The 18,906-nt window shown below is 37.3% G+C and overlaps 1 protein-coding gene across 4 annotated transcripts; it reads left to right on the plus strand.

The window, feature by feature from the left end:
- Nucleotides 1-1,675: 1,675 nt before the first annotated feature.
- Nucleotides 1,676-16,103, plus strand: ISL1 (ISL LIM homeobox 1). 4 transcript variants are annotated; one of them, XM_073622240.1, is made up of 6 exons: nucleotides 1,676-2,056; nucleotides 3,524-3,713; nucleotides 5,628-5,887; nucleotides 10,026-10,309; nucleotides 12,718-12,885; nucleotides 14,684-16,103. In XM_073622240.1, the coding sequence occupies exons 1-6, from the start codon at nucleotides 2,029-2,031 to the stop codon at nucleotides 14,798-14,800; spliced, it is 1,047 nt and encodes a 348-aa protein (XP_073478341.1). In that variant the 5' UTR covers nucleotides 1,676-2,028; the 3' UTR covers nucleotides 14,801-16,103. The 4 variants fall into 4 exon arrangements, with proteins under 4 accessions (XP_073478341.1, XP_073478332.1, XP_073478324.1 ...); XM_073622231.1 differs by having other exon boundaries at nucleotides 1,680-2,056; nucleotides 10,023-10,309; nucleotides 14,684-16,101; XM_073622223.1 differs by having other exon boundaries at nucleotides 1,682-2,056; nucleotides 14,669-16,100.
- The last annotated feature ends 2,803 nt before the right edge of the window (nucleotides 16,104-18,906 follow it).

The raw sequence follows: 18,906 nt of genomic DNA on the forward strand, positions 1-18,906 counted from the left end.
ATATGTAAATAGATATGTGTAACCATCAATATCCATAGGTAAATGGACAGACATTTGTAGCCCTATATATCTATAGGTAGAGAGATAAACATTTGTAGCCATGTATATGGGTAAATAGACATTTGTAGCCATATATTTCTATAAGTAGATAAAAGACATGTGTAACCCTATATGACTACACATGTCTATCCATCTACATATAGATATATAGGGCTACACAAGTCTATCCATCTACATATAGATATATAGGGCTACAAATGTCGATCTACTCACATATAGGTAGATAGGGCTACAAAGGTCTGTCTACATATAGATATATAGGACTATGTCTGTCCATCTACCTATAGATATAGGGCTACATATGTCTATCCATCTACATATAAATATATGGAGCTACACATGTCTATCTACTTATAGATATAAATTACTACAAATGTCTATCTACCTATAGATATCTATGGCTACAGATGTCTATTTACCCATAGATATATATGGCTACAAATGTTTATCTATCTACATATAGATATATAGGGCTACAAATGTTTATCTATCTACCTATAGATAGGTAGACAGACATTTGTAGCCCTATATATTTATATGTAGATGGATAGACACAGTCCTATATGTGTCTATTTAGATGGATAGATGGATAGACATAGTCCTATATATCTATAGTTGGACAGACATGTGTAGCCTTATAAATCTTTAGGTGGATGGATAGACGTGTATATATCTATAGGTAGATGGATAGACATAGTCCTATGTATATCTATAGGTAGATGGATAGACATAGTCCTATATATATCCATAGGTGGATGGATAGACATAGTCCTATATATATCCATAGGTGGATGGAAAGGCATAGTCCTATATATATCCATAGGTGGATGGAAAGGCATAGTCATATATATATCCATAGGTGGATGGATAGACATAGTCCTATATATATATCTATAGGTGGATGGATAGGCATAGTCCTATATATATATATCTATAGGTGGATGGATAGACATAGTCCTATATATATCTATAGGTAGATGGATAGACATAGTCCTATATATATATATCTATTGGAGGATGGATAGACATAGTCCTATATATATCTATAGGTGGATGGATAGACATAGTCCTATATATATCTATAGGTAGATGGATAGACATAGTCCTATATATATATATATCTATTGGAGGATGGATAGACATAGTCCTATATATATCTATAGGTAGATGGATAGACATAGTCCTATATATATATATCTATTGGAGGATGGATAGACATAGTCCTATATATATCTATAGGTGGATGGATAGACATAGTCCTATATATATATCTATAGGTGGATGGATAGACATAGTCCTATATATATATCTATAGGTGGATGGATAGACATAGTCCTATATATATCCATAGGTAGATGGATAGGCATAGTCCTATGTAGACAGACATTTGCTCTGGTAATGCTGTGAAGGGAAGAGTCAGTAGTGGAGGTGAGAGTTACATATTAATCAGTGTACAAGGTGGTGGGGGTGAGGATTGGGTGTTGGTGGGGGTGATGAGGATTGGGTGTTGGTGGGGGTGATGAGGATTGGGTGTTGGGTGTTGGGAGGGGGCAGAATTGGGTGTTGGGGGTGTTTGCAGCAGCAGGACTAGTGGCACACACAGGACTCCAGGACTATGAAATGTGATAATAAGCACAGCTGCTCGGTGCACGGCTCAGCCAATCAGCTGGGGGTAGCAGTGACGTGGCGGCGCTGTGCGTCACACCAATGGAGATTGAGCTGAGTTGGAGGAGAGAAGTTTGAGTAAGAGATAAGGAAGAGAGTGGCCGATCAGCATTGACTCCGACACTGCAGCGTCTCCTCCGCTGAGGACAGTGGACGGATCGGAGCAGAGAGAGGCACACGCCAGGATCTTCCCTGTGCTGGGCTCCACCATTCCCACCCTCTGCACTAATCCCTCTTCATTTCTCTCTGTGGATACACCAAGCTGACACCATTTCACTGTGGACATTACACCCTCTGTCAGACATGGGAGACATGGGAGACCCTCCAAAAAGTAAGCAGTTTTTTCCTACCCTAGCCGGGAATCGCCTTCTTTTCCTAAAATGCAGCCCCCATGCACGAGCGAGCATACCCCTGACCAGAACGTCGCTGGGACCCTCAGGTTTGGAAATGTCGTGCCTGGAATTTTTTTCTCTTTTTTTGTTTGTGCATGCAACATCCTATGATAATACTTTTTTTTTTTAATATGCAAAAAAAAAAGCAAGTGAATTTGCAATGCCCCTGTCACTTTGGCTACTGGGGGTCACAATTGGACTTTAGAGGCTCGCTGGCCCTGGTGTCACTTGGTCTTGTTGCTGCAGCCTAATGATTGGGGGGGGGGGGTATAAAATATATATTTTTTAATTATTTTAATATAATATTTTTTTTTAATATGCAAAATCAAAACAAAAAAACATCCTCGTTCACGTGAATTTGCAATGCCCTGTCACTTTGGCTACTGGGGGTCACTGTTGGACTTTAGAGGCTCGCCGGCCCTGGTGTCACTTGGTCTTGCTGCTGCAGTCTAATGGTGGCATATAATATATTTTGTTTTTATTATTTTCATAGAATATATTTTTTTTAATATACAAAAAAAAAAACCCAGATCCTCCTTCTTTTCAATGCCCCTCTCACTTTGGCTACTGGGGGTTACCGTTGGACTTTAGAGGCATACTGGCCCTGGTGTCACTGTGTTTGGTCTTGTTGCTGCAGCTTAATAATTTGGGGGCATGGAATATTTTTTTTATTTTCACAGAATATGTTTTTTATTATGCAAAAAAAAGCAGATCCTCCTGCAATGCCCCTGGAAATGTTACTCTGGCTACTGGGGGGGTCACAGTTGGACTTTAGAGGCACAGCTGGCCCTGGTGTCACTGTGTTTGGTCTTGTTGCTGCAGCCTAATAATTGGGGAGGCATAGAAGGGTGCCCAGCCTATGCCTCCATGATGAGTGTTTTACATGCCACTTGCAAGCCTGTGATTGAACTGACACATGTAATGGTGTGTATGATTTGGGCTGCCAACTTTGACTCCTCCGTTCTGCCTTGACAGCATACAGGTTCTATTTATTAAAAAAAAAAAAAAAAAAAAAAAAAAAGAAAGAAAGAAAGGAAAATTCTAAATTCTACCCTTTCTCCTTAAACCTTGCCAGAAAAAGGACCAGATCAACCTACCTGATTTTAAAGGTGCACTTGCAGATTGCCATTGACAATCCTCAGCTTACACTCCAACATATGATCCGCCTCCTATGTCAACGAGTCAAAGATCCTGATGGCATACATCAATTATCCCCCCCCCCCCCCCCAAAAAAAAAAAAAAAGTCAGATCTGTGTTATTTTATTTTATTTTGAAAGCCAGCTCAGACACACTCCGAATCCCAGAGCACACCTTAGGAGGAAAAATAAAATAAAAATTGGTTTAGCACTGTTTTTTGGTGAAGCTTAATGCTAATTTAAAAAAAAAAAATCTATTTTTTTTTCCAGAAAAACGACTAATTTCACTGTGTGTCGGCTGCGGAAATCAAATTCACGACCAATATATACTGAGGGTATCTCCAGACCTGGAATGGCATGCAGCATGTCTCAAGTGTGCTGAATGCAACCAATATTTAGACGAAACTTGCACGTGCTTTGTTAGGGATGGCAAAACGTACTGTAAAAGGGACTATATCAGGTATGCCCACAAAAAAAAAGACCTTTTTCTTTTTACATTTTTTAACATCCTTTTGGAATATGTGGAATATTTTTTCTTTTTAAAATAAAAAATATTTTAGACCTGTTTTTATCGATTGTATTTTATTTACTTTTGTTCTTTCTTTTTTTTTTCTTTTATGCTCTAGCATTATTTATTTATTTATTTTCTTTATCTTAATTCACCCTGCCTGGTGGCTTTGTGCAGGTTTTAGATTTGAATGCTGCTGTGGATCATTGCAATTAAATGTAGATTTGCCAAGAGAAGATACTTAAACCGTGTATTAATGTAGTATATAGAAACCCACTGATCTAAATGGGATCACTTTTTATGTTTTAGATGTATGGATTAATCATTCTAGCCAGATTCAGCACATCGTAACAGAATAGTAGAAATAATAATAATACAAATAAAAAATAAATTACCTGTATTGTGGGGCAGGGCTGTCTGCCTCCCCTTATCTTATCTGTCCTGATGAATTAGACTGAACAGATCAAATTGCCCATCATTTGGAGGCAAACAATTGGGATATTTAGATAAAGGCAACTGCTTCCTTCCTCACATTTAAATCTGGATGCTGATAAAGAAGTCTAAATAGCAGTTGTGACACAACAGACACCCAAGCAAAACTTCAGCCAATGTTTATCCTGTTTCCTCCAACGCCCCTTATCAAGGATGGGTTTAAAAAAATATATACAAATTACTTCCATTTTTTTTTTTATTATTAAAATAATTTACACGTTTTATATGTTTGATGAATCGTTAGGCTTATATTATTTTCCTAAATACTTATCTTGTATACTGAGTTGAAGCAGAACTCTTGTATTATTTATTATCCAAGATTGTAAAATAGCTGTTGCTGTAGCCAGTCTAGCTTTATTATTTGTAAAAAATCAGGAATCTTTGATTTTATTTTATTTAATATCTTACACGTTTAAGGACGATACATGTTATCTATTTTTTGTATTATTGTTTGCAGAATAATGTTGACCAGGCAGTTTAAGGATGATACATGTTATCTATTTTTTGTATTATTATTTCCAAATTTGTGTTCCATTTACCTATAAAGGTAGAGATGACCAGGCAGTTTAAGGACGATACACGTTAGCTATTTTTTATTATTATTTGCAGAATTGTGTTTAATTTACCTAAAGTTAGAGCTGACCAGGCAGCTTAAGCACCATACATGTTAGCATTTTTTTTTTTATTATTATTTGCAGAATTGTGTTTAATTTACCTAAAGGTAGAGATGATCCGGCAGAACTTTTTGGTAGAATTTTCTATTTTTTTTTAATTATAATTTTGGTTTTCCAGAAATTACTAACATTTTGGGAAAAGCAGGACAATACACGTTGTTTATTTTTTGTTTTATAATTATGATTAATTGTAGAATTTTGTATTTAGATAAAGGTAGAGGTGACCAGGCAGAACCTTTGTAGTATTTTTTATCTGATTTTGATTTTCCTGAAACTGGTAATATTGGAGGGAATGTCTTAATTGGAACTTTTACTGTTAGAACTAACTATTAAAATGGATTAGTGACCGCTTTTTTTAAAATCACTTTTTAGCTGCTATGCCTCTCCAGTCCATTATATTTTTTTAACTTTCTTGTGTCATTTTTTGGGTTTGTGTCATGCTTGCCCCCTGTACTCTGAAGGGCGATTAGCATTAGCTGATGTCATTCCATGTTATTATTATTTTTTATTACTTTTTTTTTTGTTCCTTGAAAGGAGTAGATTTGACTATCAGTTGGTGAGTCAGGCTGTACGATAAATAGAGATGTGAGCAGAGTTGTGATAAGAGCAAGGACTTTGAAGGAGGCACTTGTATAGTAGTGACATTGCTGGGCAGCCTGTACTCAGTGTGTATGTGTCTGCTCTCTCCCGGGCCCCGCAGGTTGTATGGGATCAAGTGTGCCAAGTGCAATATCGGCTTCAGTAAGAATGACTTTGTGATGAGGGCCCGCTCCAAGGTCTATCACATCGAATGTTTCCGCTGCGTGGCCTGCAGCCGCCAGCTCATCCCCGGGGACGAATTCGCTCTGCGGGAGGACGGTCTCTTCTGTCGGGCAGACCACGATGTGGTGGAAAGGGCCAGTCTGGGGGCCGGGGACCCCCTCAGTCCGCTGCATCCGGCCAGACCCCTGCAGATGGCAGGTACTTCTTCATTCTTTATTCTCTTGACACTGTAAGACTGACCATCAGCCACTCTGTACATGGATACCCCTCCAAAAAATGGGGGCGAATGTGTATGCTGCATACTCTTCTATTCAATGCATTCAACATCTGTACACACATGCAAATGTAAAAAGAGGGCATGCACAATTTTAAATAAAACTAAATCAGTAAAGATCATATGCAGAATTATAAGAGGATATAGCAAAAGTTAAAAAAAAATGCCTTATTCAATTCATAAAATATCAATGCATGTATAATGCACACTCTCCTGTTAAATTTATGAAAGATCCATGCATGCATACTGCACACTCTCCTGTTAAATTCATAAAGATCCATGCATGTATGTTGCATGCTCTCCTATTATATTTATAAAAGACCCATGCATGTATACTGCACACTCTCCTGTTAAATTCATAAGAGCCATGCATGTATATTGCACACTCTCCTGTTACATTAATAAAAGATTCATGTATACTGCACACTCTAGTTTTAAATTCATAAAAGATCCATGCATGTATGCTGCACATTCTCCTTTTATATTTATAAAAGATGCATGCATGTATGCTGCACATTCTCCTATTATATTTATAAAAGATGCATGCAAGTATGCTGCATGCTCTCCTATTGTATTTGTAAAAGATCCATGCATGTATGCTGCATGCTCTCCTATTATATTTATAAAAGATCCATACATGTATATTGCACACTCTCCTGTTACATTAATAAAAGATTAATGTATACTGCACACTCTAGTTTTAAATTCATAAAAGATCCATGCATGTATACTGCACATTCTCCTATTATATTTGTAAAAGATGCATGCATGTATGCTGCATGCTCTCCTATTATATTTATAAAAGATCCATGCATGTATATTGCACACTCTCCTGTTACATTAATAAAAGATTCATGCATGTATGCTGCACACTCTCCTGTTAAATTATTAAAAGACCCATGCATGTATACTGCACACTTTGCTATTACATTCATAAAAGATCCATATATGCTGCACATTCAACTTCTAAATTCATGAAAGACCCATTTACACACTCTCCTGTTACATTAAAAAAAGATTCCTGCATGTATGCTGCACACTCCCCTGTTATATTCATAAAAGATCCATGCGTGTATACAGTACACTCTCCTGTTAAATTCATAAAGGATCCATGCATGTATACTGCACATACAAATAAACTGATTATTTAGAGGCTATGCACAATAAAAAAAAATCTCCAAATCAGTAAAGATCTGTGCATGAGCACACACCTATGCAGAATTATAGGAGGGTATAGCAAAAGTAAAATATTGCCATTAAAGATCCGTGCATGTACTGTATATACAAATCTATGCAAAGTTAGAGGGTATGCACAAGTAAACGCTGTCCTATTAAATTGAGAATAGATCTGTGCACGTGGCAGAAGTATAAGAGGGTATGCACAGGTATAGACATCTATACATGTGTACATGCAAATGTATGAAGGATTATAAGAGGTTATGTACAAGTTTACAAAAACATGCCCCATTACATTCATAATAGGTCTGTGTATGTGTATCATACAAATGTATACAGAGGTAGAGGGTATGTACAAGCAAAAAAATGCCCACATTTATAATAGATCTGGGCATGTGCACACACACATGTATGCAGAATTATAAGAGGGTATGGCACACACATAAGCAAAATTATAACGGGGTACAGCACAAGTGAAATAAATCCATAATAGATCTAGGCATGTGCACACACACACACACATGTATGTAGAATTATAAGAGGGTATAGCACACGCAAAAATGCCTTATAGTATGCCTTATAGTAAATATGTGTATAGTATATCAAAGTAAATCTGTACATGTGTATATACATAGGTATACATAGGCATGCAGAATGTTAGAAGGTATACACAAGTTAAAAATGGTTTTAAATCCTATTCATGCAAGATATATAACACATTTCCTTAGAGCATAAATAAAAAACGAGTGTGTGTGTGTATTTCCTTACATGTTGATTATGAATATTCTTATTGCATGGTGCTTGTTGTGTATACTCCCCTGTAATGTACACGTGTTGTGGGTGTGTGTAGAAGTGCATGTTTCCCTTCAGGTACAAATACTATCTTGCTATAAAATATACTCTATTCATGCAGTGGTGGAGCCAGTGGATTATTATTTTTTCTGCTATACATACATGTTGTAATCACATAGTTAATCCTGCATGTATACTGTAGGAATACATCAGCACAATGTCCCCTGTACTCAGTACAAGTTTGCCTCCAGTGTCTGGTGGGGTGGGGTGGGGTGGGGGGGTATTTGTAGGGGTGGGATTTCTGTAGCCACCCAACACCCAGGCAGTGCCCTCCTCAGCAGTGTGCATGGGATAGAAGCTTAGGAATGAATGCACATACTCCAGGATGTAATTTTAAACTGTCAACAAGCTAATCTGCAGTAATTGCCAGCTAGAGTGATTGGTGCAGTTTTCTGGCCTTACTGGTGATCTGAGGGGGGCCCAGATCTTCCATTCGGGTCCTGTAACTCCATCCTACATCTAAGAGGGACTGAAATCCTCCTTATACAGGAGCAGGGGGGACTCCATTCTACTCCCAGCCCTGAAAGCCCAGCACACAAACCACAAGTATCACATAGCACCGTTTGGATAAACTAGTTGTTATAATCCAAAAAGAGAAATTTTCCAGTCCATTTCTGACTAATTGAACGGAGATTGGAGACATTTAACCAAGTCAACAAAATACCTTAGGGGAGAGAGGGAGATAGTGGAAGCAGAAAGACTGTTTGGTCCCTATCTGAGCCCTGCACAGTCCTGTTTTATTCCATGTTCCTGGAGTTGAAAGGCTCAGCCTGTGCTTTGGTATCTACCTGTATCTTTTGCAAACAGCTCTGCTAACCACATACTTAGGAAACCAAAGCGTTCACCCTACATGCGACTTTTTATTGTCGGCCCTTATCAGCTTAACACAATATTTAAGAAGAAACAATGTTTACCCTCTTTTATTGTATTTTATATCTCGCTTTAGCAAGTTTGAATAGCCGGCCTGATTGCAGGCTTTTGCTGGGCTGGTTAGCAGTGGCAGTCTCATTGGTGTCTTATTTATTTAGCAAATGTTCTTAGTGAAACTACAGAGCGTTTTTTTCTTTCTTTCTATTTTTTGTGTGTTTTTTTTTTTGTGAAAGTATTTTCAAGTATCATAAATAACTGCAGAGCTTTTTGTTGAATGGAACTGACGTTAGGGTTGGAGAAGTCGGCTCATTACGCTGCCGAAACGTCGCTGAACGCCAGCAGGGCTCAGCTCTCTTCCGATTGGCTTACCTAGTTCCCTAGGGGGCCACAACTGGGGGGTTTCTGTTAAATTGTCACACCCCAAACTAGAGTAAGGGAGGCTATTTATTTTTCGGTAGCTCAGTAAATGCATTATGCATTTAAAACGGATGAAAAAAATATATTTGATATATAAAGTGTGGACTGTTGATATTATATTTGTAATACGCTTTCAATGGAGCAGTCTCTGAACATAGAGATAGTAAAATGGGTGCAAAAAAACGCAAAAAATGGAAGGGGAAGGGAGTCTCTAAAATACTGTTTTTTTTTTCTTTGTGGATGAGCGCAGAAGACCAAAAACCTATATATAACATAACATATCCTTATCAGAAATACTTTGTAGAGTATGTGTGCGTGTGTTTGTATGCACTGTATATATATATATATATATATATATATATATATATATATATATATATATATATATATATATATTTTAGAGATGAGATATTTACTAAGGCAATAGAAGCTATTCATTTAGCAAAGTAAAAATGTAAGTAAATAAGGTGAACTTGTGTGTACCTTGAATACCAAATCCTGCACATTGGAAGTAATAAAAATGTTTTTTAAAAAATCGGATTTTTGCTAGCAGATGATTGGATTCTTCATGAGAGCCCAGCTTCACCTTATTTATTACCCAGTGTAGTAAACAGCCTCCAGGACCCCCTTTAGTAAATTCAATGAACCAGGTGAAAGCCACCAATGGCAGTCGGTGTTGGGGGTGATCTGGGAAGGCTACCGTGAGGCTTTTTTTGTCTTATGAATCGTTCATTGATTTTACAGCAGAACCCATTTCTGCCCGGCAGCCGGCCCTCAGGCCTCATGTCCACAAGCAGCCCGAGAAGACCACCCGGGTCCGGACGGTCCTTAACGAGAAGCAACTTCACACCTTGCGGACCTGCTACGCCGCCAACCCCCGACCGGACGCACTGATGAAGGAGCAGCTGGTGGAGATGACCGGTCTCAGTCCTCGGGTCATCAGGGTCTGGTTCCAGAATAAGAGGTGTAAAGACAAGAAGAGGAGCATCCTGATGAAACAAATACAGCAGCAACAGCCCAACGACAAAACGGTGAGGAGATGCGACAAAATCTTCCTGCTCGATGTATAGGGGGCCATGAAAGGGGGGGGGGAGGATACACAGCAATGGGACCCCCCCCCCCTCTTTCCTGCTACCATATAGCCAGCTGGAGTCCACTAGTATGATTATGTCACCCTGGAGTCTGAAGGTTAAAATGTTGGTTTAAAGTGTACATGGATGTGGCCATGGCTTAGGGCCCTTTATGATAGCTGGAGCACTGCAGTATAGGTGTGTGTGTATAACTAATGTACAAATGTGTATCTGATATCTCTTATCTCTCATAGAGAATGCGACTTTATCTCTGGTATTGCTACAAAATAACCTATCATTATTTTTTAACAGACTCGTGTATATTATGTGTGTATTTGTGTGTGTATATATATATATATATATATATATATATATATATATATATATAGTAATAATAATTAATCATTTACTAAGACTGGAGTAGACAGAATCTGAAGCAGCTGTACATAGTAATCATTTATCCTATCAGCTTCCAGTTCAGCTAAGCAGTTAAGCTTTGAAAATGAAAGCTAGGAGCTGATTGGCTGCAACAGACTCTACCTGCTCCAGTTCATATGTCTCATAGAGCATACATCTCTGTGGAATTGCTACACTATATACTCATGTGTATGTATGTGTGTGTGTGTATATATATATATATATATATATATATATATATATATATATATATATATACACACACACAGATAGAGAAATTCATAAAAACTGGAGCAGATATAGTGACCAAATATCCATTCAGATTCTAGTTTCATCTAAGAAGTTGTGGTTTTGAAATTGAAAGTTGGCTGCAACATCTCTTCCATTGTGTGTGATATATACATATATCTCAAAGTGTGTTTGTATATATGTGTGCATGTGTATATGTGTGTGTATGTGTGTGTGTGTATATATATATATATATATATATATATATATATATATATATATATATATATACTTTTTTGCATTATAGAGAGAGAAACAGTGCAGAAAGAACATAGATTGTATGCCCTCAAGAGAATTACTTCTATATAGATTCACAAAGCTGGTATGTGTAATAAAAGAACACAAAGCTAACATGGCAGGATAAAGACACTTATTAAAAAAAATGACAGTTGTTTAAGTCCAATGAGGTTTTAAAATGATAGCCACCTGGCTGAAATAAAGTTTCTATACCATGCTATGAAATGTTTGTGAATGGAGCCTCATGTTTGCTTAGAATTACATTGACAGAGTAACACGTTGAACTTCGACTCTTGAGTTTTTTTTTTTTCGAACAAAATGACACTGGATTTTCCACATTTTGCTGATCAATCCTCATAAGCTGGTGTGCTTGTCCTCATTCCCCAGTGTAGTTTTACAATAGCTGCGAGCTATATGTCATAGGCATAGGGGCAGATGAGTGATGGTGATGGGGCAGGAGGACTGTCAGCCAGGTAGACGGTTGTGCAGTTCAGCTGATTGTTTGGAATGTTCTGCTGCCTGATGGGGCTGATCACCCAGGCTCATAATTCAGCACAATTAGCTGTGGCCCTGAGCTCTAGACTTATTATAGGGACTTATTGTCACAAAATGTTACAGTTACAGAATTGCCTCCTATTTTCAGTATAAATCACCAGCCTGTCATTATTAAACCTGTAAATGATGTGTAGTGTGCAATGTGCATCCTGCTCACATAATGATACTCCAGCAGCTACATAGGATATTTACAACACTGGCTTACTATAGTATCATTATTGCTAGGCTACAGTAATGTACAATGTGATGTCACAGCTATACTTCAGATTGTACTTTATATTACCTCCTCTGGCTTTACTGCTATTATAATATTACATTTTCTGCTTTATAGTGTTCTCTTGCATCATGATGGCACAGTGCCATGCTATGGTTTATGCTATTGCATTACTGTAAAAATAGTGCAATGAATGTAGCACTTTATAGTGTTTTATGGTAATGTGATTTCACATGGTATATGTTATATTTCTATGTTAAATTATTGGTGTGTAAAGGGTTACATTGAATTATAACTGTTCATAGTGCAATAATAACTGCAATTAGTGTTACACATGTGTGTATATGATGGTACATGTCAGGTTGATAGTGAATGTTATAGTAGAGCAATAATGTCATATTAAGGGCCACATAGTAGACCTATTATGTTCATAACAAATGCTGATTGCCTTCTAATGGGTCACTGGACTGATCTTTGGCATGTTTCTAGAAGAGGCTCAGTCTTTGTTACAGTTACAGGTAGAACAAAGAAGTTATCTTGGCCTCATGAAGCTGCTTTCTGGCAAGCACTGTGTATATGATGATTACTGTATCCAGCACAGAGTTTATACTGAACAAGATAAGTACAATGCATTGACCTGTCATGTTTCCCCTTTCAGAATATTCAAGGGATGACAGGGACCCCTATGGTGGCTTCCAGTCCCGAAAGACATGATGGTGGTTTGCAGGCTAACCCAGTAGAGGTGCAGAGCTACCAGCCCCCATGGAAGGTCCTCAGTGACTTTGCCTTGCAGAGTGACATTGATCAGCCGGCATTCCAACAACTGGTAAGTTGTCACTGCTCAGGTGACTAGATTGAAGGAGTGGGGGGGCTGGCTCAAGGGGGTGTCCACTCTCAGCAAATAAACTGCGTGTGTGTGTGTGTGTGTGTGTGTGTGTGGGGGGGGGGGGGTTATGGAGCAAGTATCAAGCAAGGAGCTACTTTACATTGTAGTATTTGTGTACATATAGTATATGTATGTATGCATAGTGTGTGTTTGAATTTATGTATGTATGTTTGTGTCTCTATCTATCTATCCTATCTATCTATCTATCTATCTATCTATCTATCTATCTATCTATCTATCTATCTATCTATCTATCTATCTATCTATCTATCTATCTATCTATCTATCTATCTATCTATCTATCTATCTCTAGATAAATGGAAAATGGGTGGGATATATTAGGCAGCAAGATAACATGTTGTCTCAGAAGTTGATGTGTTGAAAGTAGAAAAAATGGGCAATTGTAAGGATTTGAATGACTTTGACAAAGGCCAAAATGTAATGGCTAGATGATTGGGTTAGAGCAACCTTTCTCAACTTTCTCAACACAGAGGAACCATTGAAGTAACTTTCCTGCATCAGAGAACCCCTGCAAAAAATGACTATATCTGCAACTCATGATACAGTAGTGTGATAGTCAGTGGGAAGAATGTTCCTTACCCTTGTGGACAGTGGGAAGAATTATCCCCTTACAGATAGCTAAAAGGATCAATGATGTCAGTGGGAACTTATCTGAGAGGCAGAAGTTGCTCATTCCTCAAGAAATCCATAGCAACCTCTGGAGGAACCTTAGCGTTCCATGGAACCCTGGTTGAGAAATCCTGGTTTAGAGCATCTTTAAAACTGCATCTTTAGTGAGAGCTTCCCAGTTTTCAGTGGTGAGGATCTACCAAAAATGGTCCAAGGAAGGAAAACTGATGAATGGACGACAGGGTCATGGGCAGCCAGGACTCATTTGTTGCATGTGGAGAGTAAAGGCTGGCTTGTGTAGTCCGATCCAATAGAAGAGCTGTAAGTCAAATTTCTGAAAAAAGTTAATGCTGGTTCCGATAGAAAGGAGTCATAGCATACAGTGCGCCACAGTTTGTTGTGTATGGGGCTGCGTAGCTACAGACTGGTCAGGGTGCCCATGCTGCTGACCCATGTCCACAGCCAAAAAGGCCTACAATGGGCACATGAGCATCAGAACTGGACCACAGAGCAATTAAAGAAGCTGGCCTTTTCTGATGAATCATGTTTTCTTTTACATCATATGGATGGCCAGGTACGTATGTTGCTTATTTGGGGAAGAGATGGCACCTAGATGCACAATGGGAACAAGTCAAGCCGTTGGATGCAGTGTAATGCTTTATCTAGTGAAGTTCATGACTTGATGGATCAGGGCTGTTTTGGTGGCAAAAATGGCACATACTCAACATTAGGTGGATGGTCATAATGTTATGGGTGATCAGTGTGTGTGTTTTGTATATTTTGTAACTATATATAACCTATTTCATGATGTGCAAGATCAGTGTATAGCCTGTTTGAATGTAGGGACTTATTACCAGCAGTTTAATAACATCCTTTCTTGGAGTGTTGGCATCTGCACCCCATGGAAGCCAAAACAACTGTTGGAATTTTGGATTTAGATATTTGTGCCCTCCAAATGTATTTGTATTGTAGTGTTCAGGTAGTTCATAAACAAAGTAGATATCTTTTTTTTTTAATCTTAATAATTATGGTCTGTTGATGTTTAGCAGTTCCTTACACACTCTTCTTTCTTTTGTCCTGCTTCTAATTGAAGGCCTGTTTCTCACAGGTTAATTTTTCAGAAGGGGGACCAGGCTCCAACTCCACTGGAAGTGAGGTGGCCTCCATGTCTTCTCAGCTCCCAGATACTCCAAACAGCATGGTAGCCAGCCCCATCGAAGCATGAGGAAAGTTAACTCTATGGTCTCCCAAACCCTCCCCTTTTTACTATTGGAAAAGCGGGATTAAGTATTGGCTTGAACTTCAACAAAGTTATCTGACGACCCAGTTGATGCTCCAGAGCACCCAGGATAGTCCATCTGATGCATGGAAGGCCATCTAGAGCAGATGGCATGGTAGCAACACTGTGAAGACAATCATGGGATCTTACTAGAATTGAACAATGTCCATGGTCGTGAGGGCCTTACCAGTCCAGGACACGGGCAAGACAAGGGTCATAGAGGATTTAAATTTTGTGGATCTTGGTTCTCTCTATCCTTTAGCACACTTCAAGACAACACCACCACCAGGCCACAATGGAGAGATAGCAGTGAGATGATCTTAATCCGAATGGTGCTGTTTATCACAACATTTAATGATTGCCTTGCCAAACAGGAGCTCCACAGAGTCTGAGACTGTAGACCAGCTAAGTGGACAAGGACTGCAGGAATCGTAAAGGATTACAGGTGGAGCTGGTTTACATGTGGTTAGCAATGTTTTCAACTGACTCAAAGAAAAGGGGGGACTGTTTAAAAATAAAAAAGCAAACCCAGGCTCCCACCTAGCATGTAACTATTTCTGAGATTTCCCCCTTCTTCAATCATCTAGTCCAAAAAAAAAGACTAAAACATGCTTTATTTTATTTGACCTGCCTTTTTTTAAGTTTTCATTTTCCCCAACAATATCCAACTCTGAGAAGCATTGCAACAACAAGGTATACCTCTATTTTGCCATAGGCGTTTCTGGATTGTGTTGATCCTTGACAGACATTAAGAACTTGTATCCCCCCAAAGATGTGTATAGTTATTATTATTAATATTATTATTATTATTGGTCTGAACGACTGGTCTCTCTCTCTGCAATTCATGAGAAAGGGAAACATTTTTTTTGTTTGCTATTGCATTGCAAAAATTATAAAGTAATTTATTATTTATTGTCGAAAGACTTGCCACTTTTCATGTTATTTGAATCTATTTTTTGTTTGCTGAAGTAAAGATGAAAAAAACAAGATAAAAAAAAAAAGAAAAAACATAAAGTCTGTATTGTGGTCTCTGAATTTTAATGTTGTGTCTTAGTGTGTTTGATGTCTCTTATTTAATGTTTGTGTCTAATAAATTAGCCCTATGGATCATCAGAAGGTGTGTTAATGGCAAGGAGTATCCCCAGTTCCCACAATCAGATGGGCAAAGTAACAGATTCCATGTACTCCTACTGAGGCTCAAGTGTAGGGCTATGTGGAAAGTGAAGGCGCCTAGAGAAGAAAGACTTACCTTGTAGGCAGATCAGTAAAAAGTGAAATCCTATTAGTTGCTATGGAGTACTGCAGCTTGCACAAATATGACTAAGAATAAATGTGCTCATGCTTATTCATTTTTTAATGGAAAAGCGGGATTAAGTATTGGCTTGAACTTCAACAAAGTTATCTGAAAACCCGGTTGATGCACCAGAGCATCCTGTATATGTGTGTGTGTGTGTGTATGTACATGTGTATGTATATACATGTATATTTGAAAAAAAAAATATATATATATAGATCTATATATAGATCTATAGATCTATATAGATCTATAGATCTATAGATCTATATAGATCTATAGATATAATGTGTGTGCGTGTATTATTATTATTATTTTACAGGATTTATATAACGCCAACAGTTTGCACAACGCTTTACAACATGGGGGCAGACAGTACACTTACAATACAAATCAATACAGGAGGGATCAGAGGGCCCTGCTTGTTAGAGCTTGCAACCTAGATATATGTGTGTGTGTGTGTGTGTGTATATATATATATATATATATATATATATATATATATATATATATATTATTATGTGTGTGTGTGATATATATTAATATATGTTTATGTATATATTTGTAATATATATATATATTACAATATATTATATTAAAATATATTCATCCATCTATATCTACAATATACACAATGCCAAGATGGGTGTATATAGATTATGTATAAGTGTATGTAGAATTATACATATGATATTAGTAGTAATAAATGGATTTAGTCAGGCAAATATATCTTTACACCTACTGGAGTATACAGCAATTGTAAGATGTCCCCCACCTTTAGTCACTGTCCTTTACTATTTCTGCTGTCATTCTTACTTTTTAGCACAATAAATAATCAGAATAATTGTTAACATAAAATGAATAATCTGTTAACATGGAGAAAGCCATGTCTGCCAGTGTAGCAAATAATATATATATATATATATATATATATATATATATATATATATATATATATATATATATATATATATATATATATATATATATATATATATATATATATATATATAATATGTATGTACAGCATTACAGTATATGTGTGTAATTGTGTATGTGTATACAAATAGAGAAAGACATGTCTGACAGAAAATATAATATAATACAATATACGGTAATATATAATGCATAGCTTGTTTAAATGCAGCTAAGCTAACCAACAAGAGATGGATAGATAAGCTCAGTGATGCCTAATCCACATGGCAGGATATATGTGCATGGGGGGTCGGTGTGCACAGCCTGCAGTTGCGTGTGTATTTGCTTACTATACAACAATACACGCACAGTTCTCAATATTCGGGACTTCATTGAGTCACCCAACCTGCGTTTATTTATTTTTTTATAAAGAAGAGAAAAAAAAGGCCTTTTGAAATGCTATTTGTTTTAGTGATCTCTATTGAACTCTGTGGTTACTGACAAAAGTCAGTTGTAGTCAGTGTTTGCCTTTGGGTCTTGTTATCATGGTCATTGGCAAATCCAGTTATTTAACATGAACTGGTTGTGATGGGAAATAGTTTTGCTCCATGGTGCTGTGTTTGTTTCCTGTGTGTCTGTGTGTTTATTGTCTAGGTCATGTTTGGCTGGGTCACTGCAGGCTATTGCAAATTAGGTTGGGTTGTGAGAATTAGCAGGTGCTGGGGCACTACAAGCCCCAGCATAGCCTACTCTACCCAGCTTGACCAATATAATGCATGTTTTCGGTGCTCCAGTCATTACTGAGAGTAAACAAATATATCAGTTATTTTTACCAAGCATAGAGGTGGTTGTTATCCCAACTAAGGGACTATGCGCAGGGGCGTGTCCACAGTTCTCGACTTTATGCGGCTTTTTTCAATAGATGTGTCCAGATGGTGCCAAAACCGACGCTTTTCCACTGTCGATTGCTCAGCAAGCTCAGCGTGATTCCTATTGTTTCATTATGATTTTTAACTTTTGCAAAGGTTACAGATTGGCTTAATAATCGAAGTCATGTATTTGATAAAAGAGAACATATAGCTTTCCCCCCCCCCCCCATTTGGCTACCAAAGATGATTGTATTGGTTCGGCCAAGTTGGTCTATAGCTGTAACAAGATCCTAATATTATACAGTAATACAGTTCACAAAGATAAATCACCAGAAAGGATGCTTATTTTCAAGAAAGTGACATTCTTAAGCTGATTTTAAATTTACAGACACATGGCAAAAAATAAAAAAATAAAAAAAAGACATACAACCCCCCCCATAAAAAAAATCATTTTCCTTAATGACAAATGATTATAATTACCTAATTACCGGACGTTGGTCGGATTTTCTTTAATGTACACCTGCTTGCAAGCCGCACAAATTATATATATATATATATATATATATATATATATATATATATATATATATATAAAAATAAATAATTTCCAGGAATTAGCTAAAGTGATAAAAGAAGGATGGGACATTCTACCCCGTTATTTTAAGGCTCTTTAAGTATTTGTCGCTTAAAAACGAATTTATTTTTATTTTATCTTATTTTTTTACAATAGCAAAACGCTATATATACATATATATATATATATATATATATAAAACCAAAAAAACAGTTCCTATTCTATCGGATGTTCGTAGATTGTAAAGGGTTTCGTTAATCTTTCCATATAAATTACTGAATAATCGGCGTGTTGTAGAAAAAATAGGTGATGCGATAGATAATTATCGGCTCTGATCGGGTGAGGGCTATTTACCAATCGTTGTGCGATGTCGATGTTTTGATGTTTTACTTGTTGGTGA

This window comes from Aquarana catesbeiana, linkage group LG01, assembly GCF_042186555.1.
Source record: "Aquarana catesbeiana isolate 2022-GZ linkage group LG01, ASM4218655v1, whole genome shotgun sequence".
NCBI lineage: Eukaryota > Metazoa > Chordata > Amphibia > Anura > Ranidae > Aquarana > Aquarana catesbeiana.

Coding starts and splice junctions, on each gene's coding strand:
- ISL1 (XM_073622215.1), top strand. CDS start 2,029: ATGGGAGACATGGGAGACCCTCCAAAAA. Junction 2,057..3,523: donor CATGGGAGACCCTCCAAAAA/GTAAGCAGTTTT, acceptor TTTTTTTTCCAG/AAAAACGACTAATTTCACTG. Junction 5,888..10,022: donor CAGACCCCTGCAGATGGCAG/GTACTTCTTCAT, acceptor TTGATTTTACAG/CAGAACCCATTTCTGCCCGG.